The 25,534-nt window shown below is 48.1% G+C and overlaps 1 protein-coding gene across 5 annotated transcripts in view; it reads right to left on the reverse strand.

Annotated features, from left to right (window-relative positions):
- Positions 1–22,632, reverse strand: part of Col6a3 (collagen type VI alpha 3 chain) — an 83,233-nt gene extending 60,601 nt beyond the window's left edge. The window contains exons 1-3 of one of the 5 annotated variants that reach the window (XM_021657422.2): positions 22,387–22,632; positions 6,213–6,328; positions 4,154–4,771 (exon numbers count right to left, since the gene is read on the reverse strand). In XM_021657422.2, the coding sequence (XP_021513097.1) occupies positions 4,154–4,771; positions 6,213–6,300 (706 nt within the window). In that variant the 5' untranslated portion in view covers positions 6,301–6,328; positions 22,387–22,632. The remainder of the gene's footprint in view (positions 1–4,153; positions 4,772–6,212; positions 6,329–22,386) is intronic. The other 4 variants (XM_021657423.2, XM_021657424.2, XM_021657425.2 and 1 more) reach the window with 4 other exon arrangements.
- Positions 22,633–25,534: the final 2,902 nt, after the last annotated feature.

Consider the following 25,534-nt stretch of genomic DNA (forward strand, 5'->3'; position numbering starts at 1 on the left):
CACACAAAAAAGTCTCATCTCACAAAACCGGAGTTTTTCTCTCAACTTACGAGAGCTGAAGCACGCTTAGGCATGTTCTTCCATCCCTTCATACTTAAAACCCTTCAGGGTTTATCCTTTGCACAGAGAGCGGCAGTAACTCAGAATGTTGCTTCTCCCTTTGCTTCTCCCTACACTCTTCTCCCCACAAGCCACAAGAGGACAATCACTGTGCAACGTGACTGAGACTGTAGCATGTTAGTGACTGATTCTCGCACAAAATCAGCGTAAGACCAGACCCTTGGTTTGAAAAGTAGTCGCCAGTCTTCAGCCAAAAGACAAGATTTCTGAAGGATTTGGGAGGACAGAGTAGGGTTTCACAAACCATGAAAATGGCTCTCACCATTACATGGAGTACACCATAAAATGCCTCCATGTTTCCAGGTCTAAGCCAGTGACTCAAAGGACACAGAAGGACTCATCATATCTAGACCTTTCAAAAGGCTAATTATCATCAAGATGGACAATAAAAATCTTCAGTCACAGCGTGACATGATTCTGTCTTCCTTACTTCCACTATTCCGTACTCTTTGGTAGCAATTTCTCAGATTCAGGGTCAGAGGCCTTATCAATTGATCTATCCAAGCCTTCTTGCACGCAGTTTCTAATGGTGTAATACTATTAAATAAATGTGGTAAATACCACAAAAGAATTCTCTGGGTGGGAGAGTAGGCTGAACCTCATCAGAGGTAGGTCATAAAACGGTGGATAATTTGTCATCACTGAGTCAAAACCACGATCCTCTTACACATACAATAATGGAACACACAACAGAGCATGCTTTGTTAGCCGCGAGAGCTGAAGCCTCACAGAGACCCAGGAGCCCTGGGTTCTGGTGTGCAGCGAGGCGTGCCAGCGGCCAACACCAATCCCAAGAGAAATCGGATCTGCCCGAAAGTGTAAAATGCGGAAGCTTTCTAGTTGTCTACTTTGCGTCTCATGTGTCGTGGCCTCTGTGGCGCTTTCTATGGAAAGTGATCAAGACGTCCAAGGAACAGCCCTAAGGTGCCCAGGAAGCATCATGCCCTGATTTCCTACTCAAAACACAATTTTTAAAGAAGTTGTATGCTGAGCTCCTCAGAATCACCTTCAGCTTTTGTTTTAGAATAAGGGTCCCACTTCTCAGTTGTACCCATCTTCAAAGGGTGACAAAGGGATTTCATAAAACACAACCCTGACTAATAAGCAGTGCAGCATCTGTTCAGAATGGTGACCCTTTGCAGCAACCTTAGTCAGACCAGTGATGTGCCTTTTCCAAAAATTTGTGCAGGGCTCACGGTTGTGATCCTGGCTATTCGCTTTGTCTTATTTTAGTCTTGCAGTGGAACATGCAGTGAGATGTGAGAGGAAGGAGCTGCAGAGTGCAGTTAATCAGAAAAGATGACAGAGTAATACTTCACCCTGGTGCTGCATGACTTAGGCGTAGAAGACAGAGATGCTCTCTTGGCATAAAAACAAAGGACTTAGCTGTACAGAAATATGCAGTTGGTAGACTCTTTGCTCTTACTATGATTATTTCAATTTTTATCAGTATAATAGCTGCGTCATCTATTCGTGTTTATTAATTTGTGAAGACATTAACTTTATAAATAATCACATTTTTAAACAAGTTTGTTATCACACCCATATTCTTGAAGGGGTAGATCAGAGACGCTTTGTGGACACGGACAGCTACCCCAGGTGCCCCTTGTCCTTCCCTTTGAAACCCAGGGTAATCTCTAGAAAACACATATGTTTCCTATTACCTGGCAATTGCAAAACAATACCAGAAGAGAGGCCCCTCCCTGGAGGCAGGGAAGCTCAGAAGTACAGATAAGGTTGCCTTCTCCCAGTCATTTAGAAGACTTTGGTTACCCCAATCCTACCAAGGCTGAGATCATGGGGAACCATGGAGGAAGCCGCAGGATGAACAGCTTTCAGGCTGTCCTTAGGACGTGTTAGTCCCAAAGCCCTTATGCACCCAAGCCTTGTCTGTCCACGGCAGCGGGTTTCTTTCTGCTAACACCCACCCCCTTTCTTTTCACCTGCTGCTTTCTAAATCTCTGTGAGGAAACCTGTCTGCCATGACTTCCTCATAGCTGCTCGTTGATCTGATTATCATCCCAAAGGCTCTTTTCTGTCTGCCTCCCCTGGGCTCCCCCACACGCCCCTAGAGTGTTTGACTCATGCCTCAACTTCTCTACTGCTTCTTCGTCCCACTCCTTAGCATCTCCATTGTAGGAGACTGACTTCACCAGAAGCCTCACCTCCAACTTTCTGCCTTGGCCATCCTTTCGGCAGAGGAGAAAAGCTGCCAGTGAACCTTGCCTCCTCTACCTCTTCCTCTGGGCTGTATATGCCGCCTGAGTCCCAGCTGCATGATCATTCTTTCCCTTGTCAAGAACCAGCTGCCACCCACCGTGCTTAGCAGCCACACTGCATCCTCAGAGCTCTCTGAAGAGACTTTCATGTCTGTGTGGATGACCCTGATGAGCACCAAACTCTCAGCTAGCTCTTCAGCCTCTCACCCAGGGGCCCTCTCTTCAGTGCTTCTATGCATGCCTAGGCCGCCCTTCCAGCCTCCTTGGCAACCCCTCCAAGTTCCCAACCCCGAAATCCCAAAAGCCCTCCCACTACACCCTGTGCTATAGCCCTGATATATTCAACTGTCCCGAGTACTCTGGCTTCTAGTCCTCTCTCTCATGCTTTGATCCTCAGAATCCTTCCCTTTAGCATCTCACTCGGTTGTTCCCTGCCAGAACTCCCTGGGAGGGTGTGGCGTGGTCCGAGTGACTTCCGTTCTACATCTTCTCTCCTTGCGATTCCCTCTTTCAAAACTCCCAGTCCGGGAGTTTGTTTGACTCTGAACGTACCCGAGGAGTTTAAAGAAAAGCTAGGAGGGCCCACTGTGGAGAAGTGCCCTGGCTGACAAGCTCTCGTTTATAGTGGGCATCTCCGTAAGCCATCAGTTATTTCCTGAGTACTGTGTGAGCCCTCGGTGGATCTCTGCAGCCACTGCTCCAAACAGCCCCTCCTCCACCTATGCCCACTCCACTGAGCTGCCCAGCTACCCACTCCAGACTCGTAGGGGTGCAGACCCTTTCTCTTGTGGAGGACCTAAGACTCTCTCCCAGCTCGCCTCCCTACTCCCCACCCATTTCTCAGGAGTATTCTCCTTCCCACCTGCTTCGTGGCCTCGCTCCACCCATGGCTGATGAGGAAGCCAGTCCTGACCATAGGCAAGATTGCTGTTGAGCACTAGAATTTACATTCTTGTCACAGTCCTTCCCTCTCAGTCTTTTGGGCTGAGAAGTGGAAGAAAAGCCAACAGGCATGATTGATGTAAGGACTCTCCCTTCAATCTGCCCATTCAGAGAGAGTCTGCCCATCTCACTGTGAAATGTGAACATACAATGTGACAGACACCTGACGTCACGTATTCCCAGGGTGACCGTGAGTAGGCCATTGGAGTAGAAATTAGAATTAGAAGAGTCAGAGGCTTGGGTAGCTCAATTGGTAAGGCTCCTGACCCTGAGTCTGAGAATGAGAAGAGTCTCATGATTACAGTTACAGGGTTCAGAAGACATGGCAGTGTGGACCCTGGGCAGGGACACCACGGCTCAGCGGCTCAGCACTGGCCCCTTCCCCAGCTTGTCATCCACCCTCTAAAAAAAAAAAAAAAAAAAAAAAAAAAAAAAAAAAAAAAAAAAGCCTTGGGCCACATCAGAAATAAGACTCCCTGTCCTCTGATTCTGTCAAGTCTTTAAAATAGGTTCCACCAAGTGGAGTGGACACAAACACGGGCTTCCGCTCCTCCCTCAGCCCCTGCTTCCTGGTGCTCTCTGTTCCCAGGTGGAGGCCTGCCATCTGAGGAAGGCTTTCTTCTTAAGGAAGGTAAACTAATTCTGGGATCACATTTGAATGTGCTTTTAAAGTTCAAATGTTGGCTGTTTCGAAATCTCTTGGGTACAGGTGGAGGCTGTGTTTGAAGGAAATTAAAAAGTAATCATGCCTTTGTTTTTAAGTTTGAGAACATCTCTTCCCTTAGCCCCAGCGTCTCCTAGGCACTACGGTGCTTCAGGCCAGTTTTTGCTAAGCTCGAAGCCACAGAGCAGCAGGGCAGTGAAGACATTACCTGTGATGTCTTTAAGGCTTTCCGTGTGCCCAGCCCTTTCTGGATTCACAGAGGAACGTATACAGGACACTAAGTTCCCTACTGTGTCATGAAGTAGGGTGGCATTCTCTAGGCTGAACACATGCATACTGAGCGGTTCGCTTGCTAATTCTCTTAAGGCTCGTTCGTCTGCATCCTCAACTCCAACTGCAAACACTTCAACATCCACAGACTTAAGTTTCGCTGAGGGCAGCACAAAACCATCCTCTGATTGTCCGTCAGTTAATACTATGATAACCTGAGGGACTCCGTCAGCAGCCCGGCTTCCAGAAGCCTCAGTGAGGTGGCTGTGAATTATGTATTCCAATCCTTCTCCTGTTTGATTGCTTCCCTCAATGTAAGACATGTTCAAAATATGAGAAAGGACTTCTTGTTTAGTTTGGTACATATTTAACAGGAACTCGGTATGTGGGTTTCCGTTGAGCCGGACCAGAGCAAAATGGAAATCATTGTCTCCCACAGCTAAGGCCTCTACAACATCAGACAGAAACTGTCGCACGAGCAGGAAGCGGTCGTTCCCAGCACTCCAAGAGGAATCCACTAGAAACACTATGTCTGCAGCCGTACCGTTTTTGACATCTTTAAAAGAAGACATTGGTTCAGGTCTTTCTACCGACTCAACAATGACCTCCTGTCCATGCACCTCTTCTTCAATAAGCAGAGCAGACTCTCTGCTGCTACCAAATGAGTCAGACCCCAGGTGCGATGAGGGCAGGTAGGAGGACTTACCTGCATAGCAGACCCCAGAAAGAGGACACAGCTGCTGCTATGCCCAGCAAGCGCCCAAGTTCCGTACTGAATAGCCCCAAGCTGGGGGCCAGTAGAGTATTTCAGACTAGGAGAAACAAGCCTGGGTGACTTGGAGCCAGGGCGTGAGTGTGACAACTTGAACCTCCCCCACCCCGTAGCCGCCTGACCAGACCAAAGGCATCTCTTGTCATTGGGAAACAACCGTCATTAGTGACTCGCTCTGTAAGTAGGGTAAGAAGTGGCCCTGACGGGGATAGAAGGAGCACACTGGTGCTGTGCTAGCTCACCCCCACACACGGGGCTTCAGGAAACTTGCAAGAAATGTAATGCGACAAATAGTTTTATATATGGAGAAGACCATGGATATTTAGAGACAGGAGTCTTGTTTCTCTCGGAGTTTTGGTTGCGAAGAAGAGATCTCTAACCAGTCACTACAGATTTCCAGAGCAGATCAGCCTGTCTACACTCTGAGCAGCATTGTGCTTGGTCAAAGGTGTTTCCCCTCAAGTACAGAAGCCTAGGACCAATCCACCAGTGGCCCTGGGAGGCGCCGTCAGAAGGTGCTGTTTCAGAGGCTGCCTCTGAAACTCTACTTACCTTGGGTTTACATGAGAGGCCTTAAGCCTTGCTGCTCTCCCATTGAGGTAGGCTATTTTCCCCTCCATCTAAGGAACCCAGCCTTGTAGACAGACCTGTCAAAGGCCCAGGATCCCTAGGCAATGACAGGGAGACCCGGTTGAGGGCTTCCAGTTCCAACCTAAGGGGCTTATCTTGCTGCCCTAAAACTCTGAAAGCAAATTCTCAATAGAGATAACATGGCCCGCTGTTTCAAGTTGTTTAGGGAAACATCTTTTTTAAAGATGCCGTGGTTCCATGTATATCTGTCATTCCGTGTCTAGAGCTAGAGACAGGGAAATTGGGGTTAGTGGGATGTTTGTTTGTTTGTTTGTTTGTTTGTTTCAGGGAAAGAATTTTTATCACGGTAATTGTCTTCTTCCTGCAAACCAGTGTCAGGGATGTGGGAAAGTCCTCCAGGCGGTGAGCCTCATGGCAGAGACTTTGCTCAGACCCCAGTGTTAAGGTAATTCAACTCAGGATTTGACGCTGAAGTTTTAGAAGGAGAAAAATCGCTTTGCCCTGGACACAGTCTCTGAAAGACTAGCCGCATGCCAACCTGACTCTCAACCTTCCCAGGCCCCGTGTAAAGCTCTAGGTGGCCTGATCTAGACTCAAACAATGCTAGTATTTAGAAAATAACATTAAACCTTACCTGCTTGTTGTTGAGCATGAGTCAAGGCAATGCCGGAAAGGATGAGGCTAAAGATGGCCACGAGGGGCAAGTGCCGGTGTTTCCTCATGTTGAATGTCTAAGCACCACGTGTGGACCTGAAAGGAAAAAGCAGGGTGCTGAAAAACTTTCTAAAACTCATTGCTTTTTCCTGTGTGATTTCTTAGACTTCTGAGCAAGTTTCATGAATGATTACTGTTCGACCCAGCAGCAAATGGATAGATAAGTAAGTAGGCAGATGGAGAGGCAGGGAGACACAGACAGACACATCACATGCTACACAATGACATCCAGTTGGCAGTGGCCCCTCAATATAACCTAGTAATGTCATAGTGTCCTTACAATACACTCTGGTGTCCCCACAAAGACGACCACTCAACATAGCTCTCAGAGTGAGCCCCCATTTCTAGGCGACATACACCACACACATACACACACAACACGGACATGCTTGCCTTGTGGTTCAGGCCTGTAGTCTCAGCTACTGCAGGCTGAAGTAGAAGGATTACACATTTACAAATACAAGAACAGTCTGATCTACAGAAGGAGTTCAAGGCCAACCTGAGCAGCTCACTGAGACCCTGGGTCAAAATGAAAAGAGAAAAGAGAGCTAGGGATACAGCTTGGTGATAAAGCCTTCGTCTAATGAGAGTGAGGCCCTTGGTTCAGCCCTCTATTCTACAAACAAGTTGGCTATCAAGAAGGTGAGACGAGCAAACACAAAGTGGGTAGATGAAGTCTTCCCAAGGGACCACTGAATTCATTGTTCACTTTATTAGAGATGTATGTGCCTGAGTGTGTATGTGTGCCTGTGTATGTGTGTGTGTCCAAGTGTGTGTGTGTGTACATGCAGGAGCCCCTGGAAGACAGAAGAGAGTTCTTAGATCCTCTGGAACTGGGTTTACTGATTGTTATGATCCCAGTGTGGGTTCTGGGAAGGGTTAAGTCCTCTGAAAGAGCAGCGAGTGCTCTTGGCCACGGAGCCACCTCTCCAGCCCCAGGACCTCAGACTCTTGCAGATAATAAGACACACATCCCCCTGTGGTGGATTGTCTCATTTCCTACCTGGACTTTTTTTTTAAGCTTGAGGACAATTTTATTAGAGGTTATGAGAGAAAAAAACTAACAGAGCCAGCAAGGTGTAAATCTCAGCAGATGCCAGGAGAAGGGAAATGAAGACAGGGCAAGAGAAAGTCACGCTGTTTGCAGTGGTGATGGACAAGCATCCACTTGGCAAGAGGAGATGAGGCTTAGCCTTTAGCTAGTATACATAAAGGAGACCAAGGCAAGTTAAAATAGAAAGAAAAGGTTACAACAGCAGAAGGTCAGAGTCCCAGTGCTCTCTACCACAGTGCTCTGCTCTCTGCCTGAGCAGAGAGGCTTCTGGGAAGGGAACATGCACTGCCTCATCGTAACTACCCTTCCCCATCTCTGGCTGCTCATTCCCAAACGCAGTGTGAAAGGCATAGTTCTGTTTTCTTAGTGGACCTTCAGAGCAAACCCAGCACATCCTGGAACATTCTTCCTTCACTCCAATTACTACGTAATGAGCTACGTGGCTCCCCTCTTGTAGAAGTAGTATCCACTGACCCTCTAAGTGAGAATTGCTTACTCCAGTGGCTGCATGCATCAACCACAGTCAGGAACTATATGACTAAATGATTTTCCAAATTGAGGCAGGTGACATGAAGACAACACGCTTCGGGGGGGGAGGACTTCTGAATGAGTAAAGCACTCACGTGGACAGAGGGTTTAGGGGTGCAGAGGGATTCTGGCCTTCTTGATAGGAATAGGCTCTGCCCAGCTAAGGCAGGGAGGATGTGTCCAACTCTGCCTTTCCCTCCCTTGCTAGCCAGCACTTTCCCTGCCATGTGGCAACCTCCAACCTCATCATCATGGAACAAGCCCAAGGAGATTCAGTTTGCAGGAAGATGAAGCCATGGTGGAGGGCAGAATGCTGATGTCGGGCCTTGGTCCGGTGCACTGTGTATTCAGATGCTGAGTCCTGTGCCCCCAGATCTGGCTGTCATGATCATTGATCAATGTTGTGTAAACACTGTCCCCAATTATCTCTGAGTAGTTAATAAAGAAGCAACTTATAGCTGGGCAAGAGAGACAGGGAGGCTGGCTGGACTTTCATTCCAAATTGAGGAGTCTCAGGCAGGGACCACAGGGAGAGAGAGGAAAGAAGAAGATGGAAAAGAAGGAAGAAGGTGTAGAGAAAGGACATGGCCTGAGGACTGACCTGATGGAGCAGCCCAGGTGGGACTAATAGGATAAGTACTTCGGGGCCTGTGGCTGGAAAGTAGCCAGACTAGCTCAGAGGCTAGAATGGATGAATATCTGCCCATTTCTAGTGCTTTAAAGATTGTTGGATAAATCTAATAGGTCTCGATGTCAATTATTTGGGAGCAAGAGTGTGTTATTAGAAAAGGCCCAAATAGCCAAGAGATAGCCAGGGTGGTACACGCCTGTAATCCCAGCACCCAGGAAGGCAGAGGCAGACAGATCTCTGTGAGTTTGAGGCCAGCCTGGTCTACAAAGCAAGTCCAGAACAGCCAATTCTATACAGATGAACCCTGTCTCAAAAAAAAAGGGGGGGGAGGAAGGAAAGAAGGAAGGAAGGAAAGAAGGAAAGAAAGAGAGAGAGAGAGAGAGAGAGAAAGAAAGGAAGGAAGGAAGAAAGGAAGAAAGCCCAAATTAGAGCACATATTTCAACAATTGGTACCCCACTATGCACATAACTTCCCGACAGACATGATCAGGTTTCAGTGTTCAGTAGCCCATGTCATCAAGCCTGCCAACATTTTCTCTTCCCCCTCAGGCTTCCCATCTACCTCCTCCAATAATGAACCAGCTTGGGGCTGGAGTCTTCCTCAAGACTCCTTCACAGAGCTGCTTGGGTGTTTCCACCCAGGCTGAGGTCTTGCTTCTCTCCCTCTGTGGCCTGGAGCACTGATTCTTGCCATTAGGGACCCATGGACTTTGGTGGGACTCAGCATCTCCCACTGAGCAAGTGAAAAGGCTGGAAGGCACATGTGACCAAGGGTACTTCAAAATACACAGCCTACCAGGACTATATCTAAAACAATAAAAACTTTGAGCTGATGGAACTACTGCGGAATTTGAATCTGCGGCCAAACTCTCCTGAAAGTAAGGCTCAGGAGTGGGTGGCTGCAGTGGGAAATCCCATCAAATGTTTAAAGAATTAACCCAAGTTCTGCCCAAACACTTTCCCAAACACTGAGGAAGAAACAACACTTCCAGGCTCCTTTCATACGGCCAGGCTTATCTTGAAACAAGAATAAGAAAAGATACTACCAGAAAAGAAAATTACAGCCAATATTCCTGACAAATACTGATGCAAATGCACTCGGCTAAATTCTAAAAAACCAAACTCAAAAGCGCTTAAAATAAGGACACACCATTAACAAATGGGATGTGTTCCTAGAATGCAAGGACAGATAGGTAGGGAGGTCGATAGATAGATAGATAGATAGATAGACAGACAGACAGACATCCATACATAGATGCATAGATAGATACAGGGATAGACACATGGATGACAGATAGATGGATGATGGAGAAATCACATGATCATCTCAGTTAACTCATTTGACACACTTGAACACATTGTCATGGTATAGATAAATAAAATAAACCATTCAACAAACTGGGGCCTGAAGGAAACAAGCATACAATAAAGATAATATCCAGAAGCTCTCAGCAAGCATTACAGTCAATAGAAAAAAAAAAAAATTTAAAACACCTGCCTGAGGGCAGAACTCAGTGCTGGAGCACTTCCCTAGCATACGGGAAATCCTAGATTCCATCCCCAAACAACAAAAAAGGTATAGTTGAAATGGAAAGCTTTTCTGCATAGTGACTGTACTTTCTTTCTCACTTCTTTCTAAGAAAAAATTAGAAAGTCCCAGTCAGGGCAATTAGGCAAGAAAAGGAAGCTGAATGCATTAAATTGAAAAAGAAAAAGTAAAGCCATTTCTATATGCAGATGGCATGTGCTGTGAAAACTGGCTGTCCACAAGCAAAAGAATGAAGCTGGACCCTGACCTCATTCCATGTACAAAAATTAACTCAAAGTGCATGAAAGACATAGCTGTAGAACTGGGGAGATGGCTGAGTCTGTTAAAGCTCATGCCACCAAGCTTGACAACCAAATGCAATCTCTGGAATCCACATTGTAGAAGGAAAAAACTAACCCTTTCAAACTGTCTTCTCAGACACACACAGGCACACACTCACACACACACACTCACCAGACACACAAACACACACATACAGGGAGAGAGAGAGATGCACACACACAAAGATAGATAGATGATATAAGATAGATAGAGGATAGCAGGGCCAGTAAGATGGCCAGCAAGGCAATTACCACCAACCCTGATGACCTACATTAGAAAAAGAGAAACAATTCTTGTAAAGTGTCTTCTGACCTCCATGTCTGTGCTGATGCACACAAATAAATAAATGTAACAAAGTGTCAAAAAAAAAAGTAAGAGACAAAAAGAACATGAAATTGGTGGGTGAGGACATTCTCGGAGGAGTAGAGAATACGATCTAAACATTTTGTATGAATTATCAAACAATAAATAAAACATTGAAATAAACATTTTTATCTATTTTAAAGACATAGCTGTAAGACCTGAAGCTGTAAAACCTCCCAGAAAATAGCTGGAAGAGGCTTTACATCACTGCACTTGTGTGGATTTCTTGTGGGAGACACCAAAAGCCTAGTCAGGCAAAGAGAGCTGAGAAGTAGGACTATGTCAACCTTGAAGAGAACCGAGAAGGGGCTACGTCAATCTGGACCCTGTCCAGAGCCAGGGATGCGGCTCAGCTGATAGAGTGCTTTACCCATTCTCAAAGTGCTGGGTTAGATCCGTGACACCCCAAATCCCAGGTGTGGTTACACCCCTGTTAACTACAGCACGCGAGAGATGGAGGAAAGGGACCAGCAGTTCCAAGTCATCCTCAGCCACACAGCAAGAAAAAAGAGAAATGGGAAAAGCTGATTTCATTCTAACAAGAAAAAAAAGCATACTGAAAAAGCACAACTCACAGAATAAAAGGAAATACTGACAGCCATATCTCTGATTAAGGGTTAGCATCCACAGCACAGAACACACAGCAGTGAAAACCACCGGTTTAAATGATTGAAGGGCATGAAGCTGGATTTCTGCAAAGCAGACACACAGATGATGAATAATTATGTGAAAATATGTTCAACATTACTAAAATTGGCACGTCTAAACCAGATCTACACTGAGCTTTCACACCTATAACGATGGCTGCTATCAAAACACAAAGGCAGGACAGAATACTATACAGAGAAACTGGCTCCTGTGTGCTACAGCAGGGCCGGGAAATGGTGCAGCTAATAAGGAAAGTGATGCAGAGGGTCTGCAAAGATTAAATGTAGAACGGCCATATGACCCATCAGTCTATGCATTAGTATGTAAATACAAAACTCTGAAGCAAGTGGGATATTTGTGTAGTCGCACCCACTGCAGCATTATTCGAGATAGCTAAGTGATTTTAACAGATGAACAAATTTTAAAAATGCTATTTCATTTTTTTTAAATACTAAAAAGAAGAAGAAGAAGAAGAAGAAGAAGAAGAAGAAGAAGAAGAAGAAGAAGAAGAAGAAGAACTAGACCTTAAAGGATGTAACTGTCATATGCTACAGTGTAAATAACCTTGAAGGCATTATACTAGGCAGTCTCACACACACACACACACACACACACACACACACACACCACACACAGGCACACACACACACACGCACACGCACACACACACATAACAAAAAGAAACAAAGTGTATGAGTCTCTCACATGAGGTGTCTACTGCAGCCAGACTCTCAGGATGGACGGAGGATGCAGGGAAAGGAAGGCTGAATCAGTGCTCAGTGGCTATAGCAACTTCTACAAGATCAGAAACTTCTAGAGATCTATGGTGCAAGGTACCTAGAGCTAATGCTGTTGCACTGTGTGCCCAAACACAGTTAAGGTACAGTTTATAGGCTTACAACAACAAAATAAGTAAATAAGAAGAAGGCAGTAAATACCATAGGCAGTTAGTTTATTTATTTATTTACTCTCCTGGGGGGCACAGGTGTGCCACAAGCAGGCATGTAGGGGTCACCTTGGAGAAATCGGTCCTCTCCATCGAGTATGTGGGTCCTGGGAGTCAAACTGAGGTTATCAAGCTAGGTGGTAAGCACCTTTACCTGCTGAGCCATCTTGCCTGCCCCACTGCCAGTTCTTAAAAGCATGGAATGATGCACCCCTAAAAAAAGCCATTGACATAGTATGAAAGAGCTTTGAGGGTCATAGACCTTGACCCAAGAGGGAGACAACATCCGTGGCTGTGCCCAGTATTGGAATAACACCACAGCTATTTCTTCTTGTAACTAACACCTGGAGGGGAAGGGAAGCCTGTAGGAGCAAAACGATGAGGCTGGGGGAAGGGTGTGTGCTTTGGGAGAACACTGTTGCCAACTATTTGGCAACGGAGCTTTACTGTGAGTGAGGAGAAGGTAGGACACCCGGCAGAAGGGCATGGCCGGGGGTTAGGAGGGAAAAGCGTGTTCCTGAAGGAGCACCTGACGACAGAGCGAAGGAGATGCCTACAACACCTGCAGCTCCTCCCATGGATCTGCCACGGAGCCTCCTTCCCGGGGCCAAGCCCAGCCTTAAGGAAGAATGGAACGTAGCTTGGGATGAGGTATGGCATGCCCAAAGACAAAACCATCATCAAGAGACTCAATTCCAGACCCATCATGGCCTTGGATTTCCAAGCTGCATCAACAGAGAGTATCAAGCGTGACTCAAACCTGCCCTGCGGCTCAGATTTCAAGACTTTCTAGAACTGAGCTCAGCAGCCACCAAAGCACCTGACGATACACCTTCCTCGTGCCAACATGTCAGCAGTGGGAAAGAGGCACGGTTCTATAATGGCATCCGGAAAGCTTTCCTCACACCTCCTCCCGCAATGAAGTCAGGCTGTGGCAACACTGTAAAGTGACACGGCCTGTTAGACACAGAAGCACACAAGCCAGAAGAGCAGAAGTGCTCAGGGCTGTGGCTCCAAAGTGTGTCTGTGTCATCGTGCAGCCTCAGAGGCTGTGGTGGGGCACTGCCCACAGCCAGCGCAGGACCCTGCTGACCTTTCTACCCTTCTAGGCCATTCTAGGGTTTTCTTCACTAAAAATGCTACAGCAAGTGTATTGCCCCCCTTCCTGTGTGTGTGTGTGTGTGTGTGTGTGTGTGTGTATGAAATTAACTGATGTGCACTCGAGGACAACAGAATAGGACACTGTACACATGCTATTCTTCATCCTGCTTTTGTTGGTAGTCAGACATTTGATGGAGAATCTGTTCCTTCCCGATACTCTCCGGAAACACACTCTGTTCTTCCAGAGCCACTAATGGCTTTGTAATTAATCTAGAGCAGCATTTTAATGTTGGATCAACATATGCAAAAACCTGCAACTCCCCCACAGTCATGTACCAAACTGCATCTCGGAAAGTGCTGTGTGCGCGCGCCCCAGGGACAGGAGATTCTTCCATGATTCTGAATTCAGCTGTGCCACTGCCTACCACCACCTTCCATTGGAGCATCTAGCTTCACTCAAAAGATGTGCTTGCAGCTCTTCTGGCCGTCCAGTGCAATTATTTTAAAGAGTTAATGTAGGAAACTTTAAGTGGCATTGTGTGTGCTCTCGCACACTCACGTGTGCCCACGTGTGCATGTGCACACGTGTGTGCATAGACAGGACAGATGTCAGTGTTATGTTTTCCTCAGCTGGTTTCCACCTCCTGGTCTGAGACGAGATCTCTCTCACTGACCCTGGAGCTCACTGACTGGGCTAGACTCACAGCAAGCCTCCAGGAAGCCTGTCTCTGCCTCCCGGAGCTGAGGTGACAGGTGCGCACAGGCACGCCTGCTTTTTATCCATCCTCAGGCTTGCATGGCAAGGCCTTTCCTAGCTGAGCCATTGCCGCATCCTCCAGGTAGCATTTCGTGGGGGAATTAGGACACAAGAATGTGCTGGCACCTTGCTATGAGGCAATAGACTGTGGCATCCGTGGAGGGAGAGGGGAGCCCTGAGGTGAGGGCTGTCTGACCACTGTTGAGTCTAAGCTGAGGACAGGAGATGCTTCGACGTCTCTGCAAACCGCATGGACATGCACGGAGGGCTCAGTGTGGGTGAGTCATGTGGAGTAGTTTTGCTAATGATCCCTGCCCCTCACAGGAGGGACTCCTTTGAACACGCTAATTCCGCCATGTCTTAGTCACACCATGAGTCACCCCGAGCAGCCTCTAAGCGAGTTCCCAGCCTTCGGTGCCCCCTGAGGTCTAAGTGGCAATGCTGTGATTCTGTGAAGATTTTCTAGGCCACCAGCTAACTGATCTTCTCTAAGGAAGCGGCACTCATGTTACATGAATGACCGGAGCCAAGATGCTGATTTTCCCGGCATTCATCTCGGAAGAACGGCTCCCTCGGTACCAGTGGCTCAGAGTGACAAAATAAACACAGCGCAAACGGGCGTTAATTTTTTCAGACTCCATCCACGTGTTGAGGGAGAGGTAAGGCTGGGAGAATCCCCCTCACCTCTGAGAAGCGTGGCAGGAGCTGGTGGTGCCCTGGGTCGATATGTCATTGACCAATCATGCTGCCAGATCCCCAGATGTAAAATTGAAAAGAAATCGTCTCCATGGTTTGCTTCCAGGAAATCAAGACTCTAGGACGTAATGAACCTCACAGCAGAGTAAACAGTAGGTGAAAGCATTAATACGTATTCTTCAGAGGGGAAGGCATCCCCACAGCATGCGGCTGCCTCCTCAGGATGAGGCCTGGATTGCCCACTGTAACGACACCCTCTTGGCAGGCCGCTCTGGGGAGGAAAGAGGAGTCAGCACTGGGCAGAAGACATAGCCACTCGGCTTCTATCCTAGAGGCAGGATTTCTCACCTCCTTCCCTGTAATCCAGTGGCTGTTCTCCTCTCCCACCATGTTAAAGCTGAGAAACTTAAAACCAGGTGAGGAAAGGCGATTTGCCAAAGCCACATAAATAAAACAAGATAGGGCCAGCGCTCAGATCCCAGGCCATGACTCAAGGATGAAGCCCAGAAAATGGTACAGTCTAGGCAGGCTTTGGCAGGGACCTCCAGGAAACTGACCCCTCCCCATGTCTTGGTGGGGGAAGGACAGACATCCTTGGTGTTGGTGAATGGTTCTGTTCTTCCGATGTGAAAACACAAGAGGCCAGACTTGGCTGCCTGGGACAGTTGTGCTGGGCGGGGTGGGCTGTCCTTTGTGAGAGACTCTGTGCCCTCAAGGCGACAGATCTAAAACCCCAAGTGCATTATTAACTGTGTCCTCGGCTTTCTGGTCAGCGCGTCTACATCCTGTATGTCATTGTCTCCTTTCCGCAATGCTAAGGTGTCTTGTCCCGTGTGGCTACTGCCCGCTTGGAGCTTCAGGAGGCCCCTCCCATTGTCAAGGTTGCCCTCCGCAATCTTCAACTTGAAATCGTAACTGTCGCACAGACTTCCCCAGGCCATTTTGCAACTCTGTGAAACTAGTTTTCATTAAGCCTCCTCAAAAGCATTTTTATTTTCCATGTCTGGAAATCTTTTCTTTCTTTTTTTTTTTTTTTTAAGAAAGACACATGCACACACATGCACACACGGAAATAATTTTGAAACAAAGACTTAAATGTATCCAGCGCTCCCATTTTGAAGTCTTTCATTTGATTTGTCTCCAGGCACAGCTTTATAAAACCAGGCAGCTCTCCTATGGAGCTCTGAGGTCCCTATTAACACCTCACTGTCCTGCTTAAACTGGAGCCGCAGCCATACCAAAAGCCAGAGCAAGAGCCCATGTGCACCACCCCTTTTCCTGCCGGCTGTGGAATGAAGTCTCAATTTTTAGTAGAGTTGGGATGCTCACTTACTCTTGCCTTTACCACCCCAGTTTCTTGGCTTTTAAGAATCAAAGTAAGGACTGCAGAGGTGTCTCAGCAGTTAAAAGGATGCACTGTTCTTACAGAGGACCCAAGGTCTGTCCCCCACACCCACATCAGGCAGTTTCTAACAGCCTGAAACTCTCGCTCTAAGAGAACACACACACACACACACACACACACACACACACACACACTTCCTTTGTTGCAGAGATCCTATGGTGAGACGTAAAAGAAGAGGACAGGGCTTACTGTATCACTCACATAACTTTGCAGAAACCTTCAAAAGCTAATGATTTGGAACACACGCTCCAAAAATAAATACATCTGAAATTGAGGTGGGTTTTTTTTTCCCATTTGTTTAACAACTGTGGCCCTGCGTTTCTGTTCTGTGACAAGGCTCAAAAATAACAATTTGAATCTGCATCTTTCCTGTGACTACAGACTCTTTCAACATTTCTGATTGTGTGTGACCATGCCTGAGCAAACCCGCTTCTGCGTCACCTGCCAGCACTGGAGAGCACTGGCTGCTCCTGGTGGACCTTACAGGGCAATGCCCAGATGCTTGGTAGCCATCATAAGGTGCTGCTGAGAGGCCATGGAAAGGGTGTGGCTGCCTCTAACAGCTCCCTGTGGAGAAGACAAGCAGTCCCAGACACGCTGAGTCCCTCAGAGGTTAGCTCCTTTCCTTATCTGGAAGCAGCACTTGGGAGGTGGAGGCAAGAATTTCAGGAGTTCAAGGCCAGCCTTGACTTAGAGGCCAGCCTGGGCTACCTAGGTCCCTGACTCCAAAAGAGCAGACAGGAGCAAACTCCAGACTCATTGTCCAGATATTTAGAAATGGGCTCTAAAATACATTCCTAAAATCCAAGAAAATAACCATGAAACAGAAAGTTCTGACTCTGCCGTGCTGGAGGCCACCATGAAACATAAAGGCATTCTAAAGATCTGAACTGCATGGCATCCAGATGAGACGCTCTGCCCATTTATCCAGCTAATTATAACTGTTAGGCAGAGACTGGCTGGCTTCTAACAGTCAGGGGGAGAGAGAGCCTGCTACAAAATGCTTTCACAAGCAATTACGCAAGGAGCCCCTCCCTCCCAACCCACAGTGCAGGCCACAGTTGGATCTAGCTCACGGCTCGTCCCACATTCACCCCATTTCTTCCTTTCTTGGCTAGGGATTTGAGTTCCACCAGTTCCTCTCTGAAAACCATGTGTGCTGCTGCAGAATTAGGAAAGCAAGCGTCCCCGGCATTCTCACAGCCTAAAGAAAAGTGAAGTTTTTTGCTTGCTTTCGGGTATAAAAGAAAAGCTCGTCTTTAAGTAGACGGAAATATTGTATCAGCTTTTCTTCCTCCTTACTGTCTCTACCACTAACCTCCCCAAGAGTTACCAATTAGGAGTAAAATGAGGTAAGTTGTGTGAACTGGCAGGGATCCCTGGACCATCTGTATCCACGAGGTCTGACGGAGCAGGGCTCTGACAGCCCACATCCCCTGCGAGGCTATAGGTGGGCTGAAGCTGAGCTGATTCCTATGCCAGTACTGGCTGCTGACTCAACTAGAGAAGATTGCAGAAGCAAAAAGCCAGTTTCCTGGAATAGTTTCCCCTGAGACCTGAGTCATCTCCAGCTGCTGGTCAGTTCTGAAATTAAAGTAGCCCATGAGCTCTTTCTTGCATCAGACATTTCCCAAAATGCGGGGGCTGTGGAAATCAGGGATCCAGGGCACACCTGGGGATTCTGTAGCGATGGCTGCCCGGGAAGCTTTTCCTGGCCACTTCCACCTCCAGAACCCCTCAATATTTCACGGGTGTTAAAGTTAAGGAGGAGAGAGGATGGGGCTATGCACAGTGAGACCCTGAAAGGTGAGTGTCATGCCCCTGGACAGTGGATTGGCAAGCCATCTTGTATTTGTCCCCTTTCTCTCCTTTTTTAAATGTTCAGATGCATATATCACCTTTCTTCCCATGGCTTCTCAAGGCTGATCCACCCCTCTCCCACCCCATGCCTGGGTCCCATGTGCATGCTTGTGGAATCCATCCCTCAGGTGCAGAGCATCGGTGGGGCTGGCTTTATGGCCACTCCTAACGCTGTGGCCACATACCAGCAGGTTGCCTCTCTGCATACCATGTCCCATGTCCCCAAAGGACATGAGGAAAGCGTCCACCAAGATAACATTCATTTTAGTATCTCAATAGCCAAACAGAAGCCAGGGGTTTTGCTAAGCAGAAGAGCAGAGCTATGTCTTCGCCATGTTTGTCCCCTTCCCTGGCCTTGAAGCCTAGCACCCTGGAGCACAGTGAGCTTGATTGACAACGTGTTACTGAGTAATTAATAGGAGGAAACAGTGCTCTGAGACAGGATTTAGTGCCTTGGGTGCTCTCAGATAAACGGGTAAGTCAGAGAGTCAGCAATGTATTTTAATCAACAAATATTTAAAACGGGGTGAAAATTCCTCTCAAATATGCATGTTGTTGGGGAGAGCAGCACCGGTGGGTTACGCATGCTTTCAGAGCTCCTGGGCAGCGGAGGTTCACGCCTTTTCCAGTGTTAAAATAGAGGTTATGCAGTGTGTGTGTGGCGGGCTTTAGTCGCCACACTCTGCGGAAGCTTTTGTGATTGAGGCTCAGGCAATACATTTCCTCTAAAACTTCTCAGTTGCCCAATGCCCTTGACATGAAATTACTTAAGAGCAGAGACTGTATTAAATGAAAGCATCATTTCATTTCTGTGTGCTCACACACAAGCAAGGAAGAAAAATGGAGTTTTAAATCTATGCCTGTCATAGAGACTGTTCTGAAGCAGCTGTAGGCCAATCCTAACTGCCACCCACAAGCTGGGGTGTAAATTGGCTGACTCCCCAGGAGCCCTTAAGCCCCACCCTGGAAACACCAGGAACTTGGGTTTTTTCGGACACACCAAGGGACACACTGCCTTCTAGAGGAAAGAGACCAGAGTGCAGTCCCAGAAGCTGCTGTGTGCTCGCTCAAACTTTCCTTCCCAGAAGAGACCGGTGAGATTGGGATGCACTAAAAGTCACAGTTTTGAAAGCTAACATAATTAATTCCTAAAGAGCTCTCTCTCTTTACAAACCAGGACCGGGCGTGTGCTCCTGAGCAGCGACCCTCAGCGCCACGGTCCACATGGCAGTGGTTTTTTATTAATAGATGACTCTTGGGGCTTTGACACTGAGCAGCACAAATGATCTTATCTAAAAGTGCGGGAACAGAGAGAAACATTCTCGTCGCTTTAACATCATGTTTTAGAACCTGAAGCAGGTCTGGCAGCCACGAGCACCCACTGCAGAACTCTTGCAGAAGACCCGAGTTGAGATCCCAGCACCTGGATCAGGTTGCCCACGGCTGTCTGCCACTCCAGCTCCACTCAGACACCGGCGCTCACGCTCACACACGTGTACACACGTGCACATGGTTAGAAACAATAAGCATAAATATTAAAATTTAAAGCATTGTGTGGGTTTGCCTTGTTTTCTAAGCTGGGCTGCTAGTAAGATGTTTTAAATGTCAGATCACTCCTCAAGTCATCAACTATTTCTGTAGTGGTCCTGTGTTTTTACTGCCTGCCACAGCCAGGACCGTTCCTACCTGTAGGTCAGTGTAAAAGCCTCCTCACTACAGTGTCTCATTCACCCCTGGACATTGCCAACCACCCTTCCCCAAAGACACCAAATTCAAGCTCCTTCCACAAAAGAAGCAACAGTAATTTCTTTCTTTTTTTTTTCTTTCTTTTTTTTTTTTTTTGCTAACGTTATTAGCATGATCACAACACATCTCATGCAACAAAACTAACAACTCACTAATAAATTTTAAATCCTAAATGTGGAATTTCACATAAATGCAGGTGGTGACACAGACAGCTGCTCTATTTCGGCCGCACTTTCTTCAAATCATTAAACATCTGGAAAGAGCGGGAAAGTAAGGGAGCCCTGGGTGGTAAACCCCTCCCCAGGACGGCGGTGGTTTCAGGAGGAGACAGGGGCCTTGAGCACTGGGGTCTGTGGGCTCCACTCCAAAACTAAGGTCAGAGTTCACAGCCCCTGGAGCTGGTGAACAAAGGAAATTCTTGTATTTTTATGGCCAGTGAGAGATTACATTGTACTATAGGAAATCACAAAATGCAAATACAATGCGAAGTGCAGAGACACAGACAATTCCCGCTCTGAGCCGTGCTTGTCTTGTCTCAGGTACATCATTAGGATCCCAGGCTTGAGGGTCTCCGCCAGAATGGCCATGCCCTAGGAAGGTACAGTGACCACACCCTCTAATTCCCAGACTGGAAAAATCCAGGAGAGGCACTCTGTGTCACCCATCCTGTCCACCATCTTCGCCCAGTGTCAACTGAAGGGCCTTTCACTGCTGTGAGTGAAGAAAAGACAAGAATTCTCTCTGTGGTGATGTGCAATACTGTCTGGGCCAGGGCATGGGCTCACTATCCCCAGCTTGAATGTCTCTAGAGGAGATTCTACAGCCCCAGTCCCTCACCCTCAGCAGAAGACCCAGCAGGATAGAGCACGGAGAGCCCTGATTGCCCTCGGGCTGGCTGGGGCAGCAGCAAGCCCACCTCTTGGTGCTGAGCCTCCCCTCTTTCCCCATGAGTTCTGTATCCTTAGATAGACTAAGCCAACTGCGCTAGTGCTTTGAATAGAATGTAATGGGAGGACAGCCCCTCTGAGAAAATCACTCAATCGGCCCACCCCACATGCAAGCACAGATGTATCTAGGGTCCCTCACGGCTGTGTCATCAGCGCCATGGCTCCAGCATCGGGGAAGGATGCTGCTGGAAGCCCATCCACTCAGGTGAGTCCTGGCAAGTAGCTCAGCATCTCAGAGCCTCTCTGTCCTCACCCAGAAAGACAAAGTGACAGCGCTGGAAGCTTCCAGCCCCAAATCACCCAGCAAAGAAGTCAAAAGTCCCAGTAACTGACCATGACAGCAACCAGCTGGTTCCACACTGTCTCGTTAAGAGCGATGTAATTTTTATTTTAATGGCTTCTCCACATTTAGGCTTCCTGCAGTACTCAGAATGGTGTCCCCCTGGGAAGCTGGGAACTATCCTCAGGTGTCCTGGGTGCCCCTAAAGTCTTAAGGCTCTGAGGCTTTCATCAGGAATCAGCTATGGGTAGGGAGAGGAAAGGCCCCTCTGTGGTGTAGTGTTCCTACCCGTGCTCATAACTGCTTTTTTCTTGAGGTCTGTACCAGTCCTTAAGTTTGCCTGGGCTTTTGCAAAATTCATTTTCCTGAAGCCACTCTCCAGTGCTCCAGGGAACCCTTCCTGATGACCCCACCCTTGCATTGATCCTATAGTAGCTTGAAATAGGTCCCCCAACAGGCTGGCAACCATCCACGAACACTTTCCATCCTCACAGAGAGAGGGCCCGAACCCCACCCAGGATCCACAGGGTCAGGGAATAGCCCTTGGGCCTCCCAATTTGGCACAGGCCTCCCATCTGGACAACACAGGCCAGCCCAGCCCTGAGCTTTGCCTTATCCACTGGGAAAGCTGCCCTAGCATCACATTCCTGTCCTTTAGGCCTGAGGTTCCCTCAAGCACCCCCAAAGGACAGATCCTGCAACAGTGACTTCAGATTCCTGAAAAGATGAAGAAGCCTTGCTGCTCATGGCTGAGCCGAGGCAGCGCTAGCTCTCCAAACAACGAAGACAGCAGTTTGCCTGACGAGCCTTTGCACACTCATGAGTGTACCCCTGCCAGTGACCCTTGGAGAACCCAGAGAGATCTCAGGGAGCTCCCAGGGGCCCGCTCCACAGGTGGCCTTGCTCCCATCAGATGCCTCTGCAAACAAAGCAGCCGGGCTGGGAAAGAAGAGGCAGCTTTCAACAAGCCAGCAGGCAGAGAGCACCACAGCCGGGGTCGCGCAGGGCGCAGGCAGGAGTACACAGGACGCTCCTAATGGCAGCAAACCTTGACACCATTGGGCAGCCAGTGACCTTCAGCAGGTTAAAGAAGCCGGGGACCACAAAGGAAAGAAAGAGCAGCGGCCCCTTCCAGAAACCTAAAATACATCCTGAAAACTGACTGACAGGGGGACCGTAAGAGCCACTAACTATCACCTCTGATTGAAGTGTTTCCTTCATGCCACAGAAGAAACAAAAAAACAAACAAAAATCACACTTACCCTGAGCAAACCTGAAGACGCGTTTCCCTGGGCTTCTAGACTCAATCACGCTTCACCAGGATGCATGTTTTTCTCTCTCGCTGAGTCTCCTTTTCTTCCTACCACCCTTCCCAACCAAGGAGAGGAGGACCCGGGATCGCAGGACAGTCTCTTGCAGTCCTTGCTGGAGGCTGGAGTCTGAAGAACTGAGCAGCCTTTGGTGAAGGACTGAACTCCAAACTGGACAGAGTCCAGGGTACAGTCAGGGCTTCCTCCTGCTCCTCCTCTCCCTCCCGCCTCCCTGCCTTCTTCTCCTCCTCCTTCTCCTTCCTTCCTCCAGACCCCTCTTCTCCCCCGTCCCCCACCCCGCTGTAGGACGGACCCAAACTGTAAATGAAAACCAGACCCGGGCTCTGTTGCTTCTGGCCTGCTCTGCAAGCTGATGTCACCTATGAATGCCGTCTTTGCCCTACAAGCGTTTAGCTGGACTCCTGCAAACTCCAACTCTGGGGAGGGGGGGGAATCGACCATGAGCTAGAAGGGATTATAATTTTCAGTCACTGGTTTCCGAAGTAAAAATAAAGTGTGGTAAAGATGGGAACCAAATGTGCTGGGGTGACAGCTTAGCCCTGTGGTCCTCAACCTTCCTAACGCTGTGACCCTCATGTTGTGGTGGCACTGCCATCATAAAATTGTTTCATCGCCATACTTCATTACTATAATTTTGCTGCTGCTATGAATCGTAATGTAAATGTCTGATACGCTACCCCCAAAGGGGTCACAACCCACAGGCTGAGATCCACTGAAGCCACTAACATGCTCGATGCCTGAGCATGAGGACCTGAATTCTACCCCCTCCACAAAAACCCACTTAAAAAAAATCCAGTGTGGTAGCCTTGGCATCCAACACTGGGGAGGCAGAACAGGCAGATCCCTCCCTGGGTCTCACTGCCAGCAAATCTAACCAAATCGGCAATCTCCAAGTAAAGTCAGAGAGACCTGTCTCAAAAATTAAAAAATTAAAAAAGACAGAAAGAAAGAGAGAGAGAGAGAGGGAGGGAGGGAGGGAGGGAGGGAGGGAGGGAAGAAAGCTGGTGGCTGGAGAGAAGTGTCAGCGGTTAAAAGCACTGGCTCTTGCCGAGGACCCAGGTTCAGTTCCCAGCACCAGCGTGGCAGCTCACAACCATCTCGTTTCAGGGCATCTGACACCCCGTTCTGGCCCCCATGGGCACCAGCTATACACGTGGCACACAGACATAAACGCAGGCGAAACAGTCACACACGTGAAATAAAGGTAAATTTAAAATAAAACCCACTTCAATAGCTGAACATTTAATAGTAATAATGAATTAACCACTTCTACCCATCACCTTTTGGACCAGTCCTCTGGCAGGAAAAGGAATGAGTTTTGAAATTTCTCCATGGGTATCCATGGTTTTCCACCGCCATCTGAAAGGAAAACAGGAAATGCAATCTCCCCCCTCCACCCTCACCACACCCTCCCGTTTCTTCTTGAAGTTTCTGAACGGAGACCTCACTTAATAATCTCTCTTTTCAAATATCAAACCCAGCAATTAGCGTCGGCTCCTTGGCTTGCCGCTAACCAGAGCTCTGTTGGCCAGCAGGAAAGGCAAGAGAGGGAGCATTCTATGCATAATGATCCTGATTGTGAGGCGCTCTCCTTCTGGGACTCACTGGGATGGGGGTGGTGATCTGGCGCCGACTCTTAAGAAAACTCTCCAGTGGGAGCATGGAAGAGAGCTTGGAACCTTTCAGAGCACTTTAAAGTACCTCTCTACATTTAGTCTCTTGAACATCTCAAGGACTTCCTCCACCTGAAGCCCTTTCAAATAATACACGCTGGGAAGCGGGGTGTCCACATATGCACAGGGGTTCCTTCGGCGTCTCTCTCCACCTTACTCCCTTAGCACAGGTTGCTCACTGAACCTGGGGCTCCACTGTCAGCCGCCAGGCTCTGGCAATCCTGTCTCTACCCCACATGCAGGCCTGAGGGCACAGGTGTGCACACACCTGGCCACGCCTAACTTCTCACGTAGGGTCTGGAAGTTCAACGTCAGGTCCTCATACTTGAAGTGCCCTCAACCATCCCACCGTCTCTCCACACCCCATGATAACTTGGGTACCACTTAATTATGCTCCTGTTTCCACAGGTGAGTAAAGCCACATCCCAAGAGGACAGCTGACATTGTTATGAACCCCCCTCAGCTAGCAGCAGAGCTCAGGTCAGAGGCCCAGCTTTGGATGCCCCTACATTTCTCACCACTCAGCCATCCGGGGCCCACATGAAAAGGTAGAAATCACAAACCATCGGGAGATATCTGAAGAGCATATTTTACTAGGAGATCCCATCATGTGCAGAAAAATGAAGCCATTAACTCCTTCCATGTGCTACCTCATTTCAGTATAGGGGAGGAGGAGAGGGAGCACCCCGGGAAGAATGCTCAACCCTGCAGCTCCTCGGCTTCCTGCTAACAGGGTTACTCCGCTGCTGACAAGGGACTCACTTGCTGGGTGTGGGGTGAGCAATGGGGACGGAGACCTGAACAGGGCAGTTTCCTCAGCCACCTTCTTTGAGTGAAAACTGTGGGTATGGAACCACACTTCCCATGTGACATGGGAGGAGAGCCGCCCCTGCTCACACCCCAGTCCTCTCTCCATACAGTATGCATAGACCCTAGCCCCACTAAACACCAAGGTGCTTGCTGCCTTTCTCTTGGCTGGACTGCAAGATCAGCACTATCTGATGGTTCACTCCTGCAAATAAACAACTTTTAATAACAATTATATGCAGCTTACCCCACTGAGGCTAACAGCTTTGCACAAGATCCCACGTGTGGTTCTCTTTGTCAAGCCCAAATGCTACTGCAGTTTTTCAAAATAGCTACTCACTAGTTATTAGAAATCAGTCTTATTCAAATGGCAAGGGTGCTAGGCCAGCTATAACCAGGAGTAAAGAAGGGAGTGCCTCAGCCCAGCAAAGAGTTAAACTCTTTATTACATAATGGTTGCCATGATCTAGGCCCACCCCCACCCTACATGTGACTGTGAACCTTTTGGAACCTGGTGGCACCCCTGGAGAATCTCCCTTGTACTGGTGAGGAGATCCCAGCCTATGTCTTTCTCACCCAACCACCAGTATTTGGGATCC

Source organism: Meriones unguiculatus, chromosome 15 (genome assembly GCF_030254825.1).
Source record: "Meriones unguiculatus strain TT.TT164.6M chromosome 15, Bangor_MerUng_6.1, whole genome shotgun sequence".
NCBI lineage: Eukaryota > Metazoa > Chordata > Mammalia > Rodentia > Muridae > Meriones > Meriones unguiculatus.